This window comes from Etheostoma spectabile, chromosome 9 (assembly GCF_008692095.1).
Source record: "Etheostoma spectabile isolate EspeVRDwgs_2016 chromosome 9, UIUC_Espe_1.0, whole genome shotgun sequence".
In the NCBI taxonomy this organism is placed as follows: domain Eukaryota; kingdom Metazoa; phylum Chordata; class Actinopteri; order Perciformes; family Percidae; genus Etheostoma; species Etheostoma spectabile.
This window is the reverse complement of record NC_045741.1, coordinates 27430671-27447806: the sequence shown is the minus strand read 5'-3', so window position 1 is coordinate 27447806 and position 17136 is coordinate 27430671. Positions and strand designations below refer to the sequence as shown.

The 17136-nt window shown below is 40.4% G+C and overlaps 1 protein-coding gene and 2 long non-coding RNA genes across 4 annotated transcripts in view; all 3 read right to left on the bottom strand.

Annotated features, from left to right (window-relative positions):
- The window catches only part of LOC116695664 (uncharacterized), an 813105-nt gene that overhangs the window by 321075 nt on the left and 474894 nt on the right, over positions 1 to 17136 (bottom strand). The window lies entirely within an intron of this gene.
- The window catches only part of LOC116695603 (kinase suppressor of Ras 1), a gene marked incomplete at its 5' end in the record, with an annotated part of 81929 nt that overhangs the window by 37661 nt on the left and 27132 nt on the right, over positions 1 to 17136 (bottom strand). For both annotated transcript variants that reach the window (XM_032525990.1, XM_032525991.1), the window contains 1 exon segment: positions 15370 to 15510. In XM_032525990.1, the coding sequence (XP_032381881.1) occupies positions 15370 to 15510 (141 nt within the window).
- Positions 358 to 9004, bottom strand: LOC116695669 (uncharacterized). Its single transcript, XR_004333518.1, has 3 exons — positions 8991 to 9004; positions 8865 to 8866; positions 358 to 453 (listed from the first exon to the last, which is right to left on the bottom strand). It is a non-coding gene; the product is annotated as an uncharacterized LOC116695669 (long non-coding RNA).

Below are 17136 nucleotides of genomic sequence, written 5' to 3'. Positions count from 1 at the left end.
ACTCAATTAAAAGTACCTTACAGTTGTAATGTAAAATGTTTCTTTAAAGCACTTGAATTAAAAAAAAACATAGTGTTAAGTTTAAAACAGAAGGAAATAGTCAATTATAGTGTGATTAAAACTCACCACCTACATTATGCACAGTACTTGATTTACAGCTGATATGTAAAAAGGTACACAACTTTATTTAACATTAATTTAGTTTTACTGCGAACCGCCACAGGAAGTGCTTTTATTTTGAAGTAGCCTACACGGAAGTTGTCTGTTGTGTACTTTTGCTAGGTTACTGAGACAAACATGAAACGCTAGATGCAAAACATGTCCATGTGCTTTCTTTAACTGTCTATGGTCTGCTCACTTTGTTGATTGTAAAACTGCAACATATTGAACAGTAAATGGTCGCAGTAAAAGACAAGAGTTTTTGGTCGTCATTCAAAGCCATTCCACAACAGGCTGATAACATTCAATGCTATTACGTGTAGCAAGTCTCAGCATTATGTTTCTATCTGTCAGCAGCTCGGACACACTGCTGTCCGCGGACGTACCGTCACCTGTTGGGACACAGATGTTGTCCGTACCGTCTCACAGAGACGGACAGCTTGCTTCAAAGCAGTGTAATAACTCCAGAAAACCATATCTATCTCTCAAATGTATCTCTGCAGTCACCTCATGGAATACAGCAGCAGGAAATAACACTCACAGTTTGTTTCGCGGCTTTGGTAAAGTCTAAAAAAAAAAAACACCACTAAATGCTGCGTTAAAATGCGTTGTAACTCGCGTTACTGAGATTGTAACGAGTACAATATTACTGGAATTTAACTAGTAGACTAATGCGTTATATTACTGCGTTACAGACAAAAGGATTACATTACTGTAATTGCGTTACTTTTGTAACTCAGAACACTGCTAACAGCTGGGTGTGAAGTTCAGTTTATTTAATGAGCTGGCCTCTAACTAGATATGATAGCTGATAGTGAGATAGGGATTTTGGAATGCACAACAACTATAACTAAACAATGTCTTGTTTCTTGTCGCAGTGATAAGCTTTGAAACAGTTGTTGTAGTTACCCTGTTCACATTTCTGGAATGTTGTTAAGTGCATATGCACCCCACCCTACTCCGAGAAAATCCTCCACTTCCTCTGCCTTTACCCCTATTAAAGGAGCAATATGTTACATTTCTGCATTAAAATTCCTAAAAACGACTATAGTACGTTTGTAATATACTATTTTGTTGAGTTGTGTACTTCCATTATCCTAAATGTTTCCACCAACGTTCAAACCCTGATAAATCTCTTATTTTGTTTTAATGACGGGACAGTCCATTTAGCCGCCTGTAAGTGGCTTCATTAAACCTTTGACCCCTCTCGTTACTCTAACTTCCTTCAAAACACGGGCACCCACATGATACGTTTGAGAGTCATCTTAAATCATACAATGTCACAAAAAGTCTAATACTCCATAAGTAACCATGATACAGCTGGTTTTCTGCCACACTGTATTATTTTGTCATTGATTACATGCCACTTACAACACAGTAATACAGCAGAGATCCTATTTATTGATACATTTCAATATTGATAGATCCAGCTTATAGTGCTACGTTGACAAGTAACGTTAGCGTTAGCTCATGCTAATGCTCGGCAGGGAACGTCAACGTTATGAGGTTACAACATCATTCAACACATTCCTAAAGTAATTTTAAGGATAATTGTTTTGATCAAAAGTTAACATCAAAAAGCACTGGGCTAACCCACGATTATGTTCCCCAGCATAACGTCCACTAACTCCAGGGCAGTTCACTGCATGGGTTTGGTGTTTTAAAACTTTCTTGTGCCAGCAATAGACGCAGTGATGTTTCCTGTTTCCTGTAAGCGACTCTCCCACTGCCTCAAAACACGGCTTGACAGAGATGGTGGCTTAAGGTATACCTCCTGGCCCAATTTTACCAAATAGTTGTGTTATATGGTTCAAACTCTAATATGATTACAGAAACTGTGTTTTTGAATGACATATCTGTCCTGTAATATAGCCTACGCTCCAGATAGTTAATTAGGCCACAACTAGGTTAGAGTCCCCTTTCCAACCTGCTTGCTATTTTGTGCTTTCTGTTTCCTTTTTTTGTTGACGAGAAGTTTTTTAGGGTTTTAGGGTTAGGGTTAGTAAGCAAATTTTACAGACCAAATAGCTTTAGAATGATCACTAGATGATCACTGAAACAGAAATCTGAATTTCTAATTCATATAACGAGACAGGAACTATTACTTTCAGGGACCGAGACCTAGTCATCTACTTGACATTAGATTAAGATCCAGTGACCATTTCGCAGATATTAGCGCTATTTAATCCTCAAATGGTAATATCAGGGCCCTGTTGAAATAAATAAATCTTTTAAGAAATTTTATTCCAATTTGTATAAATCAGAAGTTACTTTGAATAAAATCCACTGTGACAGCTGGTTGAATCAGCTCGACTTGCCTCAACTATCAGCAGAGGAATCAGCTAACTTACACAAATTAATCACTTTAGAGCAGTGGTTCTTAACCTTGTTGGAGGTACTGACCCCCACCAGTTTCATATGCGCGTTCACCGAACCCTTCTGATGATGGCCAAGCGGGGCGTGTCATCACGAATCATATGAGTCGGGTGTGTGTCTTGACCTCCGCCGAACCCCTGGGACTGACTCACCGAACCCCTGGGGTTCGATCGAACCCAGGTTAAGAATCACTGCTTTAGAGGAACTAAGACTGGCAGTACTGAATTTGTTTCCAGTTTCTAGATCCTCCCGCTAAGGCTGCCCCTTATGTCCTGCACTATTTGTCCTCACTCTAGAGCCTCAGGCTCAAGCCATTCGCCAGTGGATTATGGTGTCACCAATATGCATTTGTAATACACAGCATCACCTCTCACTATTTGCGACAATGTTGTTGTTTTTGTTTTAGAAAACCCCTTACCTTCTATCATTTTGCAAGGAGTATGAATGCTTATCAGGCGTTAAAATGAACTGGTCAAAGTCTGCACTGCTTCATTTAAATGATCCTGCTCGCAATTCAATCATCCTTGCTAATATCCCCATTGTTAAGCAGTTTAAATATTTAGCCAATGAGGTCTTCCCCTGCTTAAACCAGATTGTTAAACATAACTATTTTGTTACTCTGAACGTTTTGAAAGATATAGAGAAATGGATCGGTCTCCCCATGTCTATTTAAGCCTGTATCTCCGTGGTTAAAATTAATGTTTCACCCAGGATTCATTTTGTGAGCTCTATGCTACCTCTCTTCCCCTCCTTCTAGTTAATGGCATAAATTACAATCAGCAGTACTGAAATTTATCTGTAAAGGAAAACAGCCGTGACTCAAGATGTCTACTCTACAGAGGGGGAAAGAGGATGGTGGCCTTTCAGTTGCCAACTTTAAACATTATTCTTGGTCCTTCGTGTTAAGAACCCTCCTTACCTGGTTTAACCCAGATATGTCTGTTTGCTGGCATACCTTAATGCTACAACACAGCCTTGGTCACTCCATGACGTTCTTTTTGCCAATATCTCTAACAAACAGTGCCAGCTATGCTTTGGCTCCATTATCTCTCATCTTATCAAAACTTGGAAATTAGATGAAACATAGTGCCATATAGCTTGTAACTGGCACACATTTTCTCCATTATTCAAAAATACAGCTCTCTTGATTGGAGGGATGCCTTTAACAGCTTCAAAGTGGTAACATAGGGGGATCATCGTCTAGAAGACATTTTTAGCGAAGTTGGCTTGTTACCCTTTTCTGACTTACAAAACACATTCAATCTACCACGTTCCTCTTTTTTTAGCTTCAATTGAGATCAGCACTCTAGGCATAGAGTGTCCCCTGGCAGAGGTCTCTTCCCATCCATCCTATCCGGAAGTTATTTACTATGCAGCCAAAAACCTTTGGTATGGTATCTAGGTTTCATCAGTTCTTGGTGTTATCTGGCCTCTCTGCCCTTCTTATTGAGAGGATCTGGGCACGCGATTGCCCAGGCCTGAGTATCGATCTTGACTGGCATGATGTATGGTCTAACATTCCAGAAGTATCTCGCAATCCAGACCATCAGCAGATTCACTACAATTTCATTCACTATTCAATTTCATCTCACCCCTGTGAAAATGCATCACATGATAATAATTGACAGCCCTTTATGCACTTTCCGCCCACTAAAAGCTAAAGGTACATACTGTATTTTCACATGATCTGGGAGTGCTCTCCTGTTGGTCAGTTCTGGAACCTTATTGCATCCAAAATATCTGCCCTGATTAATGATACTGTACCTGTTACTGTCAATGTTTTGATTCTGAATGATCTGTCAGCCCTTCACCTCACTAAAACTCTGCACTGTGATGTTTTTGCTGGACTTACAGCGGCCAAGAGAATGATTGTAACCCGTTGGAAACCACCTCATGACTTGTCTATTCGTACATGGACCCTTTCTTTTTGGATGTCATATATATAAGGCTTTGCAGGGTTTGCATAAATGGAGTGCCTGGAAAGACTTTGAAGACTTGGCTCAGCATTGAAATCCATGCTGTAGACTTGTGCTATAGCCTTCTTGCTTCTGTCTGTGTGTGTGTTTGGTCCCTTTTGTATTATGCCGGTCTCCCAGTCAATGCCTCTTGTTTTTTTGTGTTTTTCTTGTTTGTAAGCTGCAGACACAGGGAGACACAACAAAAACACAACAGCGAGACCCATTTCTTGTTTTTGTTGTGTAGGAGGGATTGTGTAGGAGGGGCACTGTGCCTTCTTCAGTATGTGTAGTGTAGTTTTCTGTTTATTGTTATCTGGACCAATGCTTTGCACTTTTGCTTGAATAAAAAAAATTAAAAAATTGATCGCAAAAAAAGAAGAAGCATCAGACAGAAGGCCAGGAGGCCCTGATGAGGAACTCCGGGTTAGAAGTTTCTTTTAATGAGTGAAAATAATTTTGAGTTAGGTTTGCAGATTTGACACTAGTGACTTCTCCATTTGGGCTGTGAGTAACGATTATTAACAATTATTTTTTTATACTTGGTTAATCTGTAGGTTGAATCAAGTATGTTGATTTGTATGTATGATGTACGACCAACAGTAAAATATATAAATATTTTAATTTTACTATTAAAGAAAGAACAGCACGAGGTGCCTGGGTGGCTCACTTGGTAGATCTAATGCCCCATGTACAGAGGCTCCGTCCTCACTGCTACAGCTGCAGGTGCAATTCTGACCTGTGGCTCTTTGCTGCATGTCATTCCCCTTCTCTCTCCCCTTTCGAGTCCAAGCTGTTCTTTCAAATAAAGGCCTAAAATGCCACAAACAGCAGAAATTCCCATTAAGCTAAAGAATAGAGAACTTTTGACATTTTTGCTTGAAAAACGATTAAAACAATGATTCGATTATCAAAATAGTTGCTCAAGGTTTCCCTCGATGTGCTCCAAGCCAAGTGGCCTACCATGCTTAAATGCCCCCCACGAGGCCTACGTACTTGACGTTTTTTTTAAACTACAGTCATATTGCGCGGCTCGGTTAGACCTAGTCATATTTTTTCAAATATCCAGTTAGCTTTTAGCACTGACTTAATCTAGGGCCCTATGGAATCCATCTTGTAGCTTTATTAAATTCTCAATTTCGCAATTCTGTTAATTTGTCTATGACAGAAACTACTGGGCTCTACATTCGATCAGTCTGTGACTGGTCCGAGCCAGGCCCTCATCAAAAAAGATAATTGCCACCAGACCTAACAACTTTTCTGGGTGAAACCCTGTTGTTGATTATTTTTTGGTTGATCAAATAATTGTTTCAGCTTGTTTTAGCTAAGACTGTGATCACAGCCTTTATCTAAATAAATGCATGGCATGTATTCAAATAAAGGGTAGAACACACTGTGCAGTACCTGAGTCTTATCATGCTATCATGCAGATGAGCCTCCAGCTCTCTTTATCTCTGCCTCGTCATGCATTTTACTGTCACACCCATGTTGTTGTGGGAACTGCTCCGCTCTTCTACACTTACACATGACAGAAACCAGGGACATCTGCATACTGATATGAAAAAATATACAAACAACAAACTGACTGTTTTGATAATTAAGTATTCATATTGTAGAGGAAAGGTAGTAAACAGAAACTTGATGCTACAAACAACTGTGACTGAAACACAGTGACTTTAAATTAGTAAGAACTGATGAAGAAGACTATATCCCCCACTCATGCCTATGTAAAAACATTTCCAAACCAGTTTGATATCAACAAACTATTTTGATAATCAAATAATTGTTTAGTCATTTTGTAAGCAAAAAAGGCAAACACTTGCTGCTTCCACCTTCTCAAATCTGAACATTTGCTGCTTTGGAAGGTCACCAGTTAGATGGAGCATGAATCAGATTGGGAAAAGTGAAAGAACAGCCCTAGCCCGTCATTTGCTACCACCATGCATCCATGTGGTCCCAACCCCCCTCTTGTTATGATTGTTATAACTTTTGTTATGATTTCATACTATAAATAAAATTGAAAACTGAATTGGATATATGAGGCTATATATCATCTTAAATTTTGGATATCTTAATATAGTGATATGACAAAAGTGTTTTACAGGCTGCATAACAGTAAAGTGGTGTCTTTTTCTGAATTTGCAGACTGTTCTAGCGCTTCTAATGGTTGCCTCCACCCATTTAGTCAGTGTATCCACATTAGTGATGATTATTTATGACGATACTCATTGTGTTAATATTTAGTAAAAGCACCAATAATCAACCCTACATTATTGCTGCACTATAGACATCCATGTATTTGTTCAAAAATGTAATTTTTTTTCTCTATATTACCCAGGTCTAAGCTGTTCTGTGTCTTTGCAAGGCATTCCTGAAACTGCTTTAAGTGAAACATAACTGGATGAGTAAAGATTAAAAGGAGCATTGAAACTTGGCATGAATAAGCTGAAAAATCGAATGAGATCAGACCAGGGGTCTGTAGGGTTTATAGCATAGTATGGGTGGAATGGTTCACAGAAGTCACGGTTTGGTTCATTCATCGGTTCAGACATCACGGTTTGGTACAAATTCCGTACAACAGAGGGAAAAGCAAAAAAAATTTTTTTTATTGTTTATGTCTCAGGCTGGACCACCTAGTGTCATAAAGTCTCTCCAGTGAGCTAGCTGCAACAGCCTGAAGTGTGTAAGATCATCATCTCCAGACTCCATCTGGAACTAGTAAACAAAAGAAGACAATCAGCTATAAAAGTGAAAAAACAGCATCTCTGTTATCTGCAAAGATAAACTAAATTAATGCTAATGCTAATATAGTAATATATAGTATATATTGCCCAGGGCCAGGTCAGCATTGCGGTGTCTTTCAGAAGACTGTTTTGGCGTCCACAAGAGAGAAATACCTTGCATGCTCGCTGGACAATACCTGCATCTTTTCTACAGAAAGTTGCCAGATATGTCACTAGTTGCTTCAAATGAAAAACTGCTAAGGGGGGTCTGAAAAGTCGCTAAATCTAGCGACAAAGTCATTAGGATGGCAACAGTTAGTGCTGCAATCTCTGACTCACTAAAACTGCATACATGGGCGGAGCTCGGCTACATACGGCGCGAAAAGCCTCAGAGCTAAGGCGGGGCTACAAAGTAGGTGTTCCTGAAGAACCTGTGTATCTAACAGTTAGTTCTGCATTATGTTAGGTAATTTGCGCGCAAGTTTTATTTATTTTTATACTGCGTATTCTCAGTGTAAATTCATGTACCAAACCGTAACGCCCGTACCGTTTTGGTTCAATAGGAATACATGAACCATTCCACCCCTAATGTATAGACTGGGTAAGTGAAGCCAAAACATCTGGCTCGCCCCCTAGTGGATGGCTGCAGTATAGGTCATAAACCAGGCCCCCTCCATGATAGCGGATGGGACATAACCTGAAAAATCTAAATACATTTTTTTCCAAAAGATAAGTTCTGTCATTGGATGTTTGTTCAAGTGTTCATTTATCTCATAAATGTGGGTTTTTTGTAGTTATTTGGTGCTATGAAAACAGAGCAAAGCACCATGATTGACAGCTGTGATTGACTCTCAATTGGTCAGGCAGGTGTATGGTGACTTTGATTCCGCGGCCCCACCGCCCAATCACCGCTGCGTAGACTCTAGCTTCAAAATTACATGATGGCTGTACTTGTATCTGAATATTTTGGCTTCACCTTTGTACAGTCTACGGATTAGAACATTACATTCAGCTCTTTCTTGTGTAGAAATTACATTTTTGGTTTTATGGTGGTGCTAGAGGAAAGCTCATGGAGTTAAAAAAAAAAAAATCCCCGGGAGGTCATAAATATTAGGTCGCACCATGAGCAGTACAAACACAATATGTACACAAGGGCATAAGTTTGGGTTCAACATTTGGGAGGTTGAGATCTCCACTTTTGAGCAAAATTGAAATTCATTTTTTGCATTCTGCAACAATTTATGGTGCAAATGTCTTTATTTATGTAAAGGAAATTGTGATAGGTTTTTGAGGTGGGTTGCACTGACAGGTTTTAATGACTTCATCACCCATTACCCATCCCCTCTGTAAATTACGCCTATGCATGCATGTATAATGCATTTGATTGGTATAAACTGATGCTTAGTTACACACATTTATAGATGCTGACAAATTAAGCCTAAGCAGACGTGGTCAACAGAAACAGACAGCGACCGCTGACACCTATTATAAACTTATTTTGCTCAGTGACCAAACATTCCTGCAGAGTGACTCACAGTGTGAAGTGAGCCACGGTTCACACAATGACTGCTGTTGCTGGTCAGGACAGCGAGGGCTACTGGGGACCAGGACACACTGTCCTGGCTCTGACCTGGACCAGGGAAACTGAGACCACTGACACATCAACTATACTGTTGTTCTGAGTCAGTGGTTGAAAGTCCAAATGTTGAGGTACTTGCACTTTACTTGAGTCTTTTCTTTTCATGCAACTTTCTAATTCTACTACAGCTTTAGCTACTAGTTACTCTTCACATTACGATTTGTGCACACAAAACACAAGTAGTTTATCAAATCTTTTGTTTTATTATAAATGAAACAAGACAATAATATAACTGCCTACAAGTCCAGCTGAGATGACTGGACCATTAAACACACTGTTTGGATCCTTTACACTTTCTAAAATGTGAGGATTTTTCTGCATTGAGTACTTTTACTTCACAGACTTTTTCAATGCAGGACTTTTACTTATAAAAGAGTACTTTTACCGTGTGGTATTAGTATTTTTGCATAAAATGCTCATATTATTCTTTTTGGCTTTTCCCTTTCCTTTATTGTGTTATATCTCTCTGCCTGAGAGTTTCCACAATGGATAAAAATGCATTCCAGTGTTGGAAGAATTAAAAAAACATTTCATATAAAAATCTGAGAACATTAGAAACATTCATTAGAAATTTAAAAAAGTAATCTAAAAGTAATTACATGCAATATGTTACATTGCTTTAATATGTTAATTGAAATAGTAACAGTACTATTACATTTTAAATAGGGTAACTTGTAATCACTAACTCTAACCCTAACCCTTACTTGTAAGCCCCTAACCCTAACTCAAGACATTTCCAAAGTAACCTTCCCAGCATTGCACATAACTTAGTAAGTGTTAGTGTTGGAAAAGTAAAATCCGCTTTATTAGAGAGGGAGCTGCTTTAGGTTGAGCGATGGAAAGTATCTATGTGTCTACACAGGAGGCGTTGTCAGGAATCCTCCCTGATCCGCCACCATTCGGCTTGGTTTTCTTTCCATTTCAGACCCAGCCTCTTTCCCACTAGCTCCACTACTTGCTACCACCTGTTCCTAGCTTACCTACTTCCATTTCCCTGATTTCTTCAGTAGTCTATAGCAGCCAACTTTCATTACTCAGTTGCCAGACTGTGTTTCAGCATTCCGCTAACTCTCCAGCATTCAAACCTGATCCCTGATCCTGCCTGACTGAACCTCTGATTCCCTGCCTGGTCCCTGTTGGTTAAGTTTGCCTTCTGGTCTCGTCTCTGCCGGTAATAATGGAGTAAATAAACACTTAGGGTTATTTAAAAGTTCTGCTTCTGGGTTTTTGCTTGTTCTGTGCCAGTGAGTGTTTTATAGGAAATATGCACAATGTAAAAAGCTAGGCTATACTGTATGTAGAATAACATTCATTTTGTTGCTTTGCATGTTTTTCATGTGCACAAGCTCTTTTGCCATTTCCAGCCACAGCTGTTTAGTAAACTGTGGTGCTGTTCTTTTTTATTTTTTTGTCCTTTTATAATTTTTGGGGGCATTTTAGGACTTTATTAGATAGGACAGCTAAGACACGAAAGAGGAGAGAGAGGGGGAACGACGTGCAGCAAAGGGCCATAAGTCGGAACCAAACCCGCGAACACTGTGTCGAGGACTGAGCCTCTGTATGTGTGTGCAACCCAGGCTTGGTTTGATGCTTTTGATTGGTTCTCCTGTCTGAAATTGCAGCGCCAACCGTAAACAGTTAAATATCCTCTCAAGCTGTCTGAGAGTTGCCACTATGACTACGGATAAAAATGTGTTCCAGTGCTTGAAACAAACAAAAAAAACATTTCACACAAAAAATCTGAGAAGGTTTGGAATATGTGAGCCAGCGAGCATAACAGGCATAGCGTGAACAGCACGTTAGCAGAGCAGCAGCTTCATTGCTCTGTGTGTGTCTACACAGGATGCGTTCATGTACAGTTTTGAGTGTAGGTCAGAAGCATTTTGGCAGCGCTCAGAGACACATTACTCAATCAATAATAATGATCCAATAACATAATATAGAGTACAGCACAGTAACAAGAACTGCATTTGTAATTTAAATTTTGATATTTTAATGTTGTTTAGGAAGTGGCCAGATGTTTCACAGACTGAGGCACTGTAACAACCTGCATGCAACTCAGAAGCCTATAATACATAAAGCATGTGTCATCCAAACAAAACAACACATATATCACTCTAAACTAGTGGTGAAACAGAACAATGTCACTTTGACAGACACATGCAATTAGAACATAGACGCCAAGTTCACAGAAGGACTGAGGTCTGCATGGTGACAATGGAAGACAACAACTGGTTTTAAATGATCCATCTCTTTGTATGGGAACTTCCTTACTAGTATATGGTGTATTTACCAGAGGACCACACAAAAACAAGGCCCTTTTCTCAGAGCAACAATAAACTTCCCTCCTTGGGACTTAGTTTTTAACCCCCTAATGCCTACCATACACTACACAACTCTGAAAAAACTAAAGTCTGACACCATCTCACATCCAAAGAAAATCTGGCATAATGTCACATACCAGAAGATTTTCCTACCAAGACTTCAAACTAATATCCAACATGTTGGATTTCGTCAGAACGTCCAGACGGGGAAAACATTGACTAGTTTATGACCATATTGCACCAAACGATTGAAACGGGAGCGACACAACTCTGGCAGAACACTCATGATTTCATTCCCATATTGGAAATTTGTCTGCAACAGTGGAATCCCTTAAAAGTTTGTTTGGTGTAAGACCTGTCGGCACTAGGGTAAAATAAGTATGCATCCAAAGAAAAGTGCAACCGAAAAAAGTTGAATTCATCGTTGCCCGATAGTCTTACCTCAGCGTCCTACATGTGATTCTGTGAGGTTGGTGAAAGCCTAGCGGCTCCCGTCAGCCTGAGCGTCTGTGTGCTGCTGTGTGTCTGAGCCCACCTGTCATTTCCTCCTCAACACAGTGGCAGAAAAAAAACTGAGTCAGCCTGAGGCACGACTCTGCCCCTGCCTCCAGTGTTTGTCTTCACTATTGTTTACAACGCGCTTTCAAGTCTGCCGAGCTGTGTGTGTGTGTGTGTGTGTGTGTGTGTGCGTGCGCGCGCGCGTGTGCGCGCATACGCTTGTGTGTGTTTGTGTGTGTGTGTTGGTATGTGCAGAGGCTGGTTTGGGTGTGTATAAATAGCAAAGTGGGGAGGGACAGAGGCTTGCAGAGCAGCTGACTCAACACATTCTAGTTTGGGTGAGTGCTCATCACAAAAAGCGGTCTGGCTGCTGCTTTTCCAAACACCGCAGGACTCTGTCCAACCAACACTACTGTCAACATAACAGTCAGGTCATCTAAGTCGTACAACTGTCAAAGAATGTAAGATTGTGTAAGAATGTAAGATGAAAAACAACAAGTTAAATTGCAAACATTCTATCCTAGTTTGGATTAGGGACTGCTTTCATATGGGAAATGTAGGTACATTTATTACAGTGAAAGATGTCAGAATGCATATTACAAGCTGGAAATAACTTAATAACTCAAAAACCGTTTTGGGAATTGAAACCTGGTTCCAAATTAGAACCGATATCAAAATGCCAAGAACTAGGAAATGGGCTGTTATTGAGAAACAGGTCGCATCTAAAATCTCCTCCTTTGTACTATATACTCAACATGTATACTATCATTCCACATACTGTACTTTTGTGTAAATAAACAGTAGTGTTTATCTTTTGGACGCACTGAGTTGTAATTTTCAACATCACTTCCTGAGAGCCCCCTTGCCATTGGGAACGTTCAACCATGGTAACCCTTGCGGCATTGCCAGATAACGCTTAACTTGCTGAATGAGGTGAATAACTAGACCAACAGTTGTTTTTTTTAAATATGTATAAATGTAAATCAGAGTTTGTTTGACGTTACAGAGAGCCTTGGTTTCTCTCTGTTTGTCTGTTATGAACGTTGTTGTTACTACCACATTGCATTGTGGGATATTTATGCCGGCGTACTGTAATACTTTACAGAAAATAGTATGTAATTTGCATACTGTACTATAGGTTTTGGTCAACAAAAAAATCTCACATACTATTGTAGCTACTAAATAGTTTGTTGGTGTGGAATTTTAGACGCAGCCTGAGTCAGACCTTCCCTGAACCCCCAAAAATGTGTCTCAGGAGATGCTCTACTCTGCAAGATAAACTGGTACACAGCCATCTTCAACCTAACACAAACCAAACAAGGTTGGGCCAAAACCCAAGGGTCCCATAAGCGTAACCATCGTTACCACTGCACAACTGTAATTCAGACCAATACATTTATATATTTTACGTTGCAGAAGGGCTTCACCATTAATTTCCTAAACTGTAAAATCTCCTTCGTGATGTACAGGTTAGAATGTCGCCACTGGAAGAACACAAAGACGTTTGCAGAACATTCTGGCAGGACACAAATATTCCATTGGCACAGGGATTGTAAACTACCCTATGGCTAGACACTATCTGGACACCATACACACTAGAAGCCTTTTTGCATTGACCACAACCCATCTTCCATACAATAGGTAGAGACAAAAGAATCTTAATCAACAGGAAGACTTTTGGATGCTACACAGCCAGGCCTAAACAAGGACCTAGATTTTACTGCTTCTTTTGTTTTTGGGCTCTGTAACCATTGCTATGGTTTCCATTCACTATGTTGCTCTTTAATTCAGCTTTGGTGAATATTGTTGGCAAATAAACACCCTCTACTGGTGATTTTAAATATGTACACCCTCTTTATGCCACACATCATGTCATATGTTAAAAATCCCCCATTTGTGGAATAAAGTTTGTTTTTAGGTCTAACAAGACTATCCCATCACAACAAAGGCCTTTTAATTATTCAAAGAGAGATGCTTTGAGTTTTCATTCCATTTCTAATCAACATGTATCCAAAGTCTTTTAGAAGGAGGAATTGCTCCTTCCTAAACCTTTGAAGATGCACATGTTTTTGGTCCACACAAGCACTCATCTATACAGTTAAAGTGACTAGGATTTGTAAATATCTGGAGGACAGATCCAACCAGAGGGTGGATGGATGGATTTCATTATCCGAAAAAGTAAAATTTGTTTCCAGAGATTGCACCTTATATGCCTCCAGAGCAAAAATACATTTAAATACAACATAAATGCATTTGTACAGAAAACAGATGATTATGATTATTATGACTATGACAGAGGGGAGAAAACCAGAAACTGGGGTCCTAAGCAATATGTAACAACTTGTTCCTTTTTGGAAACAGACAGCATGGGGAGAAAACAGTGAGTAGGCAGTAGAGTATTATGGACTTTTGTAAAGCAGTAACAGAAGGTGGTGGGGGGGGGGCAACAGAGTGCCTAAAGTTTGTAAATGGCAGAGAATCTTTGTTGGCAGTGTTTGTCTCAGTGGTGTGTGAGTCCAAACTGGGTGTATTGTCCAGTGTAAGTGCAAGGCATTTGAAACTGTCAACCTGCCAATCAACTGTCTCCCCATTGATGGAAATGGGATTGAAGGAAATGTGGTGTGTGTGTGTGTGATGATAGTCAGTTCCTTTGTCTTATTAACATTAATTGATAAGTAGAGTTATTCTCATTAAGAAATGCAAGTATGGCAGTGTGATCAGACTACTTAAAGCTGTAGTGCTTAACTTTTTGATATTAATAAACATCCGTTACATTAAAGCCGTTGCCAAATGGGTTGCTACAAAGCTAATTAAGACTATCAGCTTCACAACTCTCTCTGGATTTCTCAGCATGGCTATGTTCAAAAGAAGTTCTAACTACTTAAATAGTATGTATAAATACAAGTAAAGTTATATATATACTGTGTATATATATATTTATATATATATATATATAAATAAGTAAAAGTAAAACCTTTGTTTGTGCAAGTTGCACTTAGTGCAGCATTGTGATGTACAGCATATGAGTCTTGTCTAACACTCAGTGATAAAGTGTTAAAAATTATGGACTGGGACTAATTATCCCAGATCTAACGGATCAGTTCCTCTTTTTAGTGAATAATCTGGGTAGGATTTCCACTGGTCTGTTTAAATGGTGTGAAGGCCTCTAATCATGATATCTTGAGCGTGAGATTGACAGCCTGGTTGCTTTGCCATCAGCAGTGAGGCATGCATGTGTGTTTGTGTCTGTGTGTGTGTGTGTGTGTGTGTGTGTGTGTGTGTGTGTGTGTGTGTGTGTGTGTGTGTTGTGTGTGTGTGTGTGTGTGTGTGTGTTGTGTGTTGTGTTGCTGGGCTGCTTGTTGGGAGGGTGGCAGAGTGAGAGGCAAGGCAGGTTGAAGGTGGAAGGTGGATTAGTGCAGGTAATGTTTGCAGATGTTCTTGGAATGCTGCTTTCTCACTTTTTTAAATACGTTTCAATGCAAAATTGCAGTTACATTTCAATCAAATATATTCATATTTGAAATGCTTTGAAATATTATATATTAAATATAAAACTAAATATATGCAAGAGGGGGTCGATGCTAATGAATATGTTTTCTTTATAAAGGACAGACTGTTCCGCTAAAATGCAGACAAGCAAAACAAATCTACACACACACACACACACACACACACGCACACACACACGCACACACCTGTATGAATTGTGGTGTGAGATCAGCTGTTAGGAGCCAGTCCTCCAGTCTCGGGTATCCACACAGAGCTTCAGGTCTCTCCCTCTCTGGTACCCTCTGCTTCCACTGCAGCTGGGTCCACATGTAGTGGGTCAGCTTCACCTGTAGGGGAGGCCAACACAACATAGACAGCTTCACAAACTGGTGTCATGGAACCAGCACTTCACTAGCAGAAACACCATTACATTACATTACATGTCATTTAGCACTCACTGGATCGGTTCGCAGCCGAGTGTGAAGCGGCTGGGATGAGGATCAGCACCTCTAAAATCTGAGGCCATGGTCTCAGCAGGAAACCGATGGAGTGCTCTCTCGGGTAGGGATGGAGTCCTTACCTCAAGTGAAGGAGTTTAAGTACCTTGGGGTCTTGTTCGCGAGTGAGGGGACCATGGAGCGTGTGAGATGGTCGGAGAATCGGAGCAGCTGGTGCGGTATTACATTTTGTTTATCGCACCGTTGTGACGAAAAGAGAGCTGAGCCAGAAGGCAAAGCTCTCGATCTAGCGGGCAATTTTCGTTCCTACCCTCACCTATGGTCATGAAGGCTGGGTCATGAACGAAAGAACGAGATCAAGGGTCAAGCGGCCGAAATGGGTTTCCTAGGAGGGTGGCTGGCGTCTCCCTTAGAGATAGGGTGAGAAGCTCGTCATCCGAGAAGGAGCTCGGAGTAGAGCCGCTGCTCCTTCGCGTTGAAAGGAGCCAGTTGAGGTGGTTCGGGCATCTGGTAAGGATGCCTCCTGGGCGCCTCCCTAGGGAGGTATCAGGCACGTCCAACTGGGAGGAGACCCGGGGAAGACCCAGGACTAGGTGGAGAGATTATATCTCCAACCTGGCCTGGGAACGCTCGGGATCCCCCAGTCGGAGGTAGTTGATGTGGCTCGGGAAGGGAAGTTTGGGGTCCCCTACTGGAGCTGCTGCCCCCGCGACCCGATACCGGATAAGCGGTCGAAGATGGATGGATGGGTCATTTAGCTGACGTTTTTATCCAAAGCGTCTTCCGATTAAGTGCTTTCAACCCAGAAGCAAACTCCAGACAACAGGTAGTAAGTGCAAGTATATTAGCTTTAGATGAACAAAACTACAAAGAGACATTTTTGTTGTTTGTTTTTTTCCTCCTCAGTTGGGAGCCAGGACAGCAAACAGTAGGGATTCCGTTGAGTGATTAGTTCTGCCTCGCTGTGAGGGGGCAGCAAGCAGGTTGGCTGATGCAGAGAGGAGTGGGCAGTAGGGATGAGCGAGTACAGCATTATCTGTATCTGTATCTGTATCTGTTTAACACATGAATTATCTGTATCCGTATCTGTACTCGGACTGGGCGGGGCCTAACCCGGAAGTGGGCAGATTTAACCCGGAAGTGGGTCGGGTTGTCTTGAAATGGGCGGGGCTTTAACCGGTATGTTATTTTAAGCATGCAATTGATATGGGTTGATCAGAAACTGTTATATTTATTGCTGATTAGAAAACTATTTACATGACAGCATCAAGCTTCAGATCAATGGTGTTGTCATGGTAACAAACAAACTATATAACTTTTGCAACAATAAATACAACAATGCGGTTGCAATTATTAAGTAAAATGTAATGAACAAGAGTTTTCATACTCAATATAACTTTCTTTTTTTAACTTTTAATTTTTCCATGATCAGTGTGATAACCTTTTTTTTTTGGTTCTTTTTTATTTTCACACCAAGTATGTGTGAGTGTGTGTGTCTGTGTGTCTGTGAGTAAG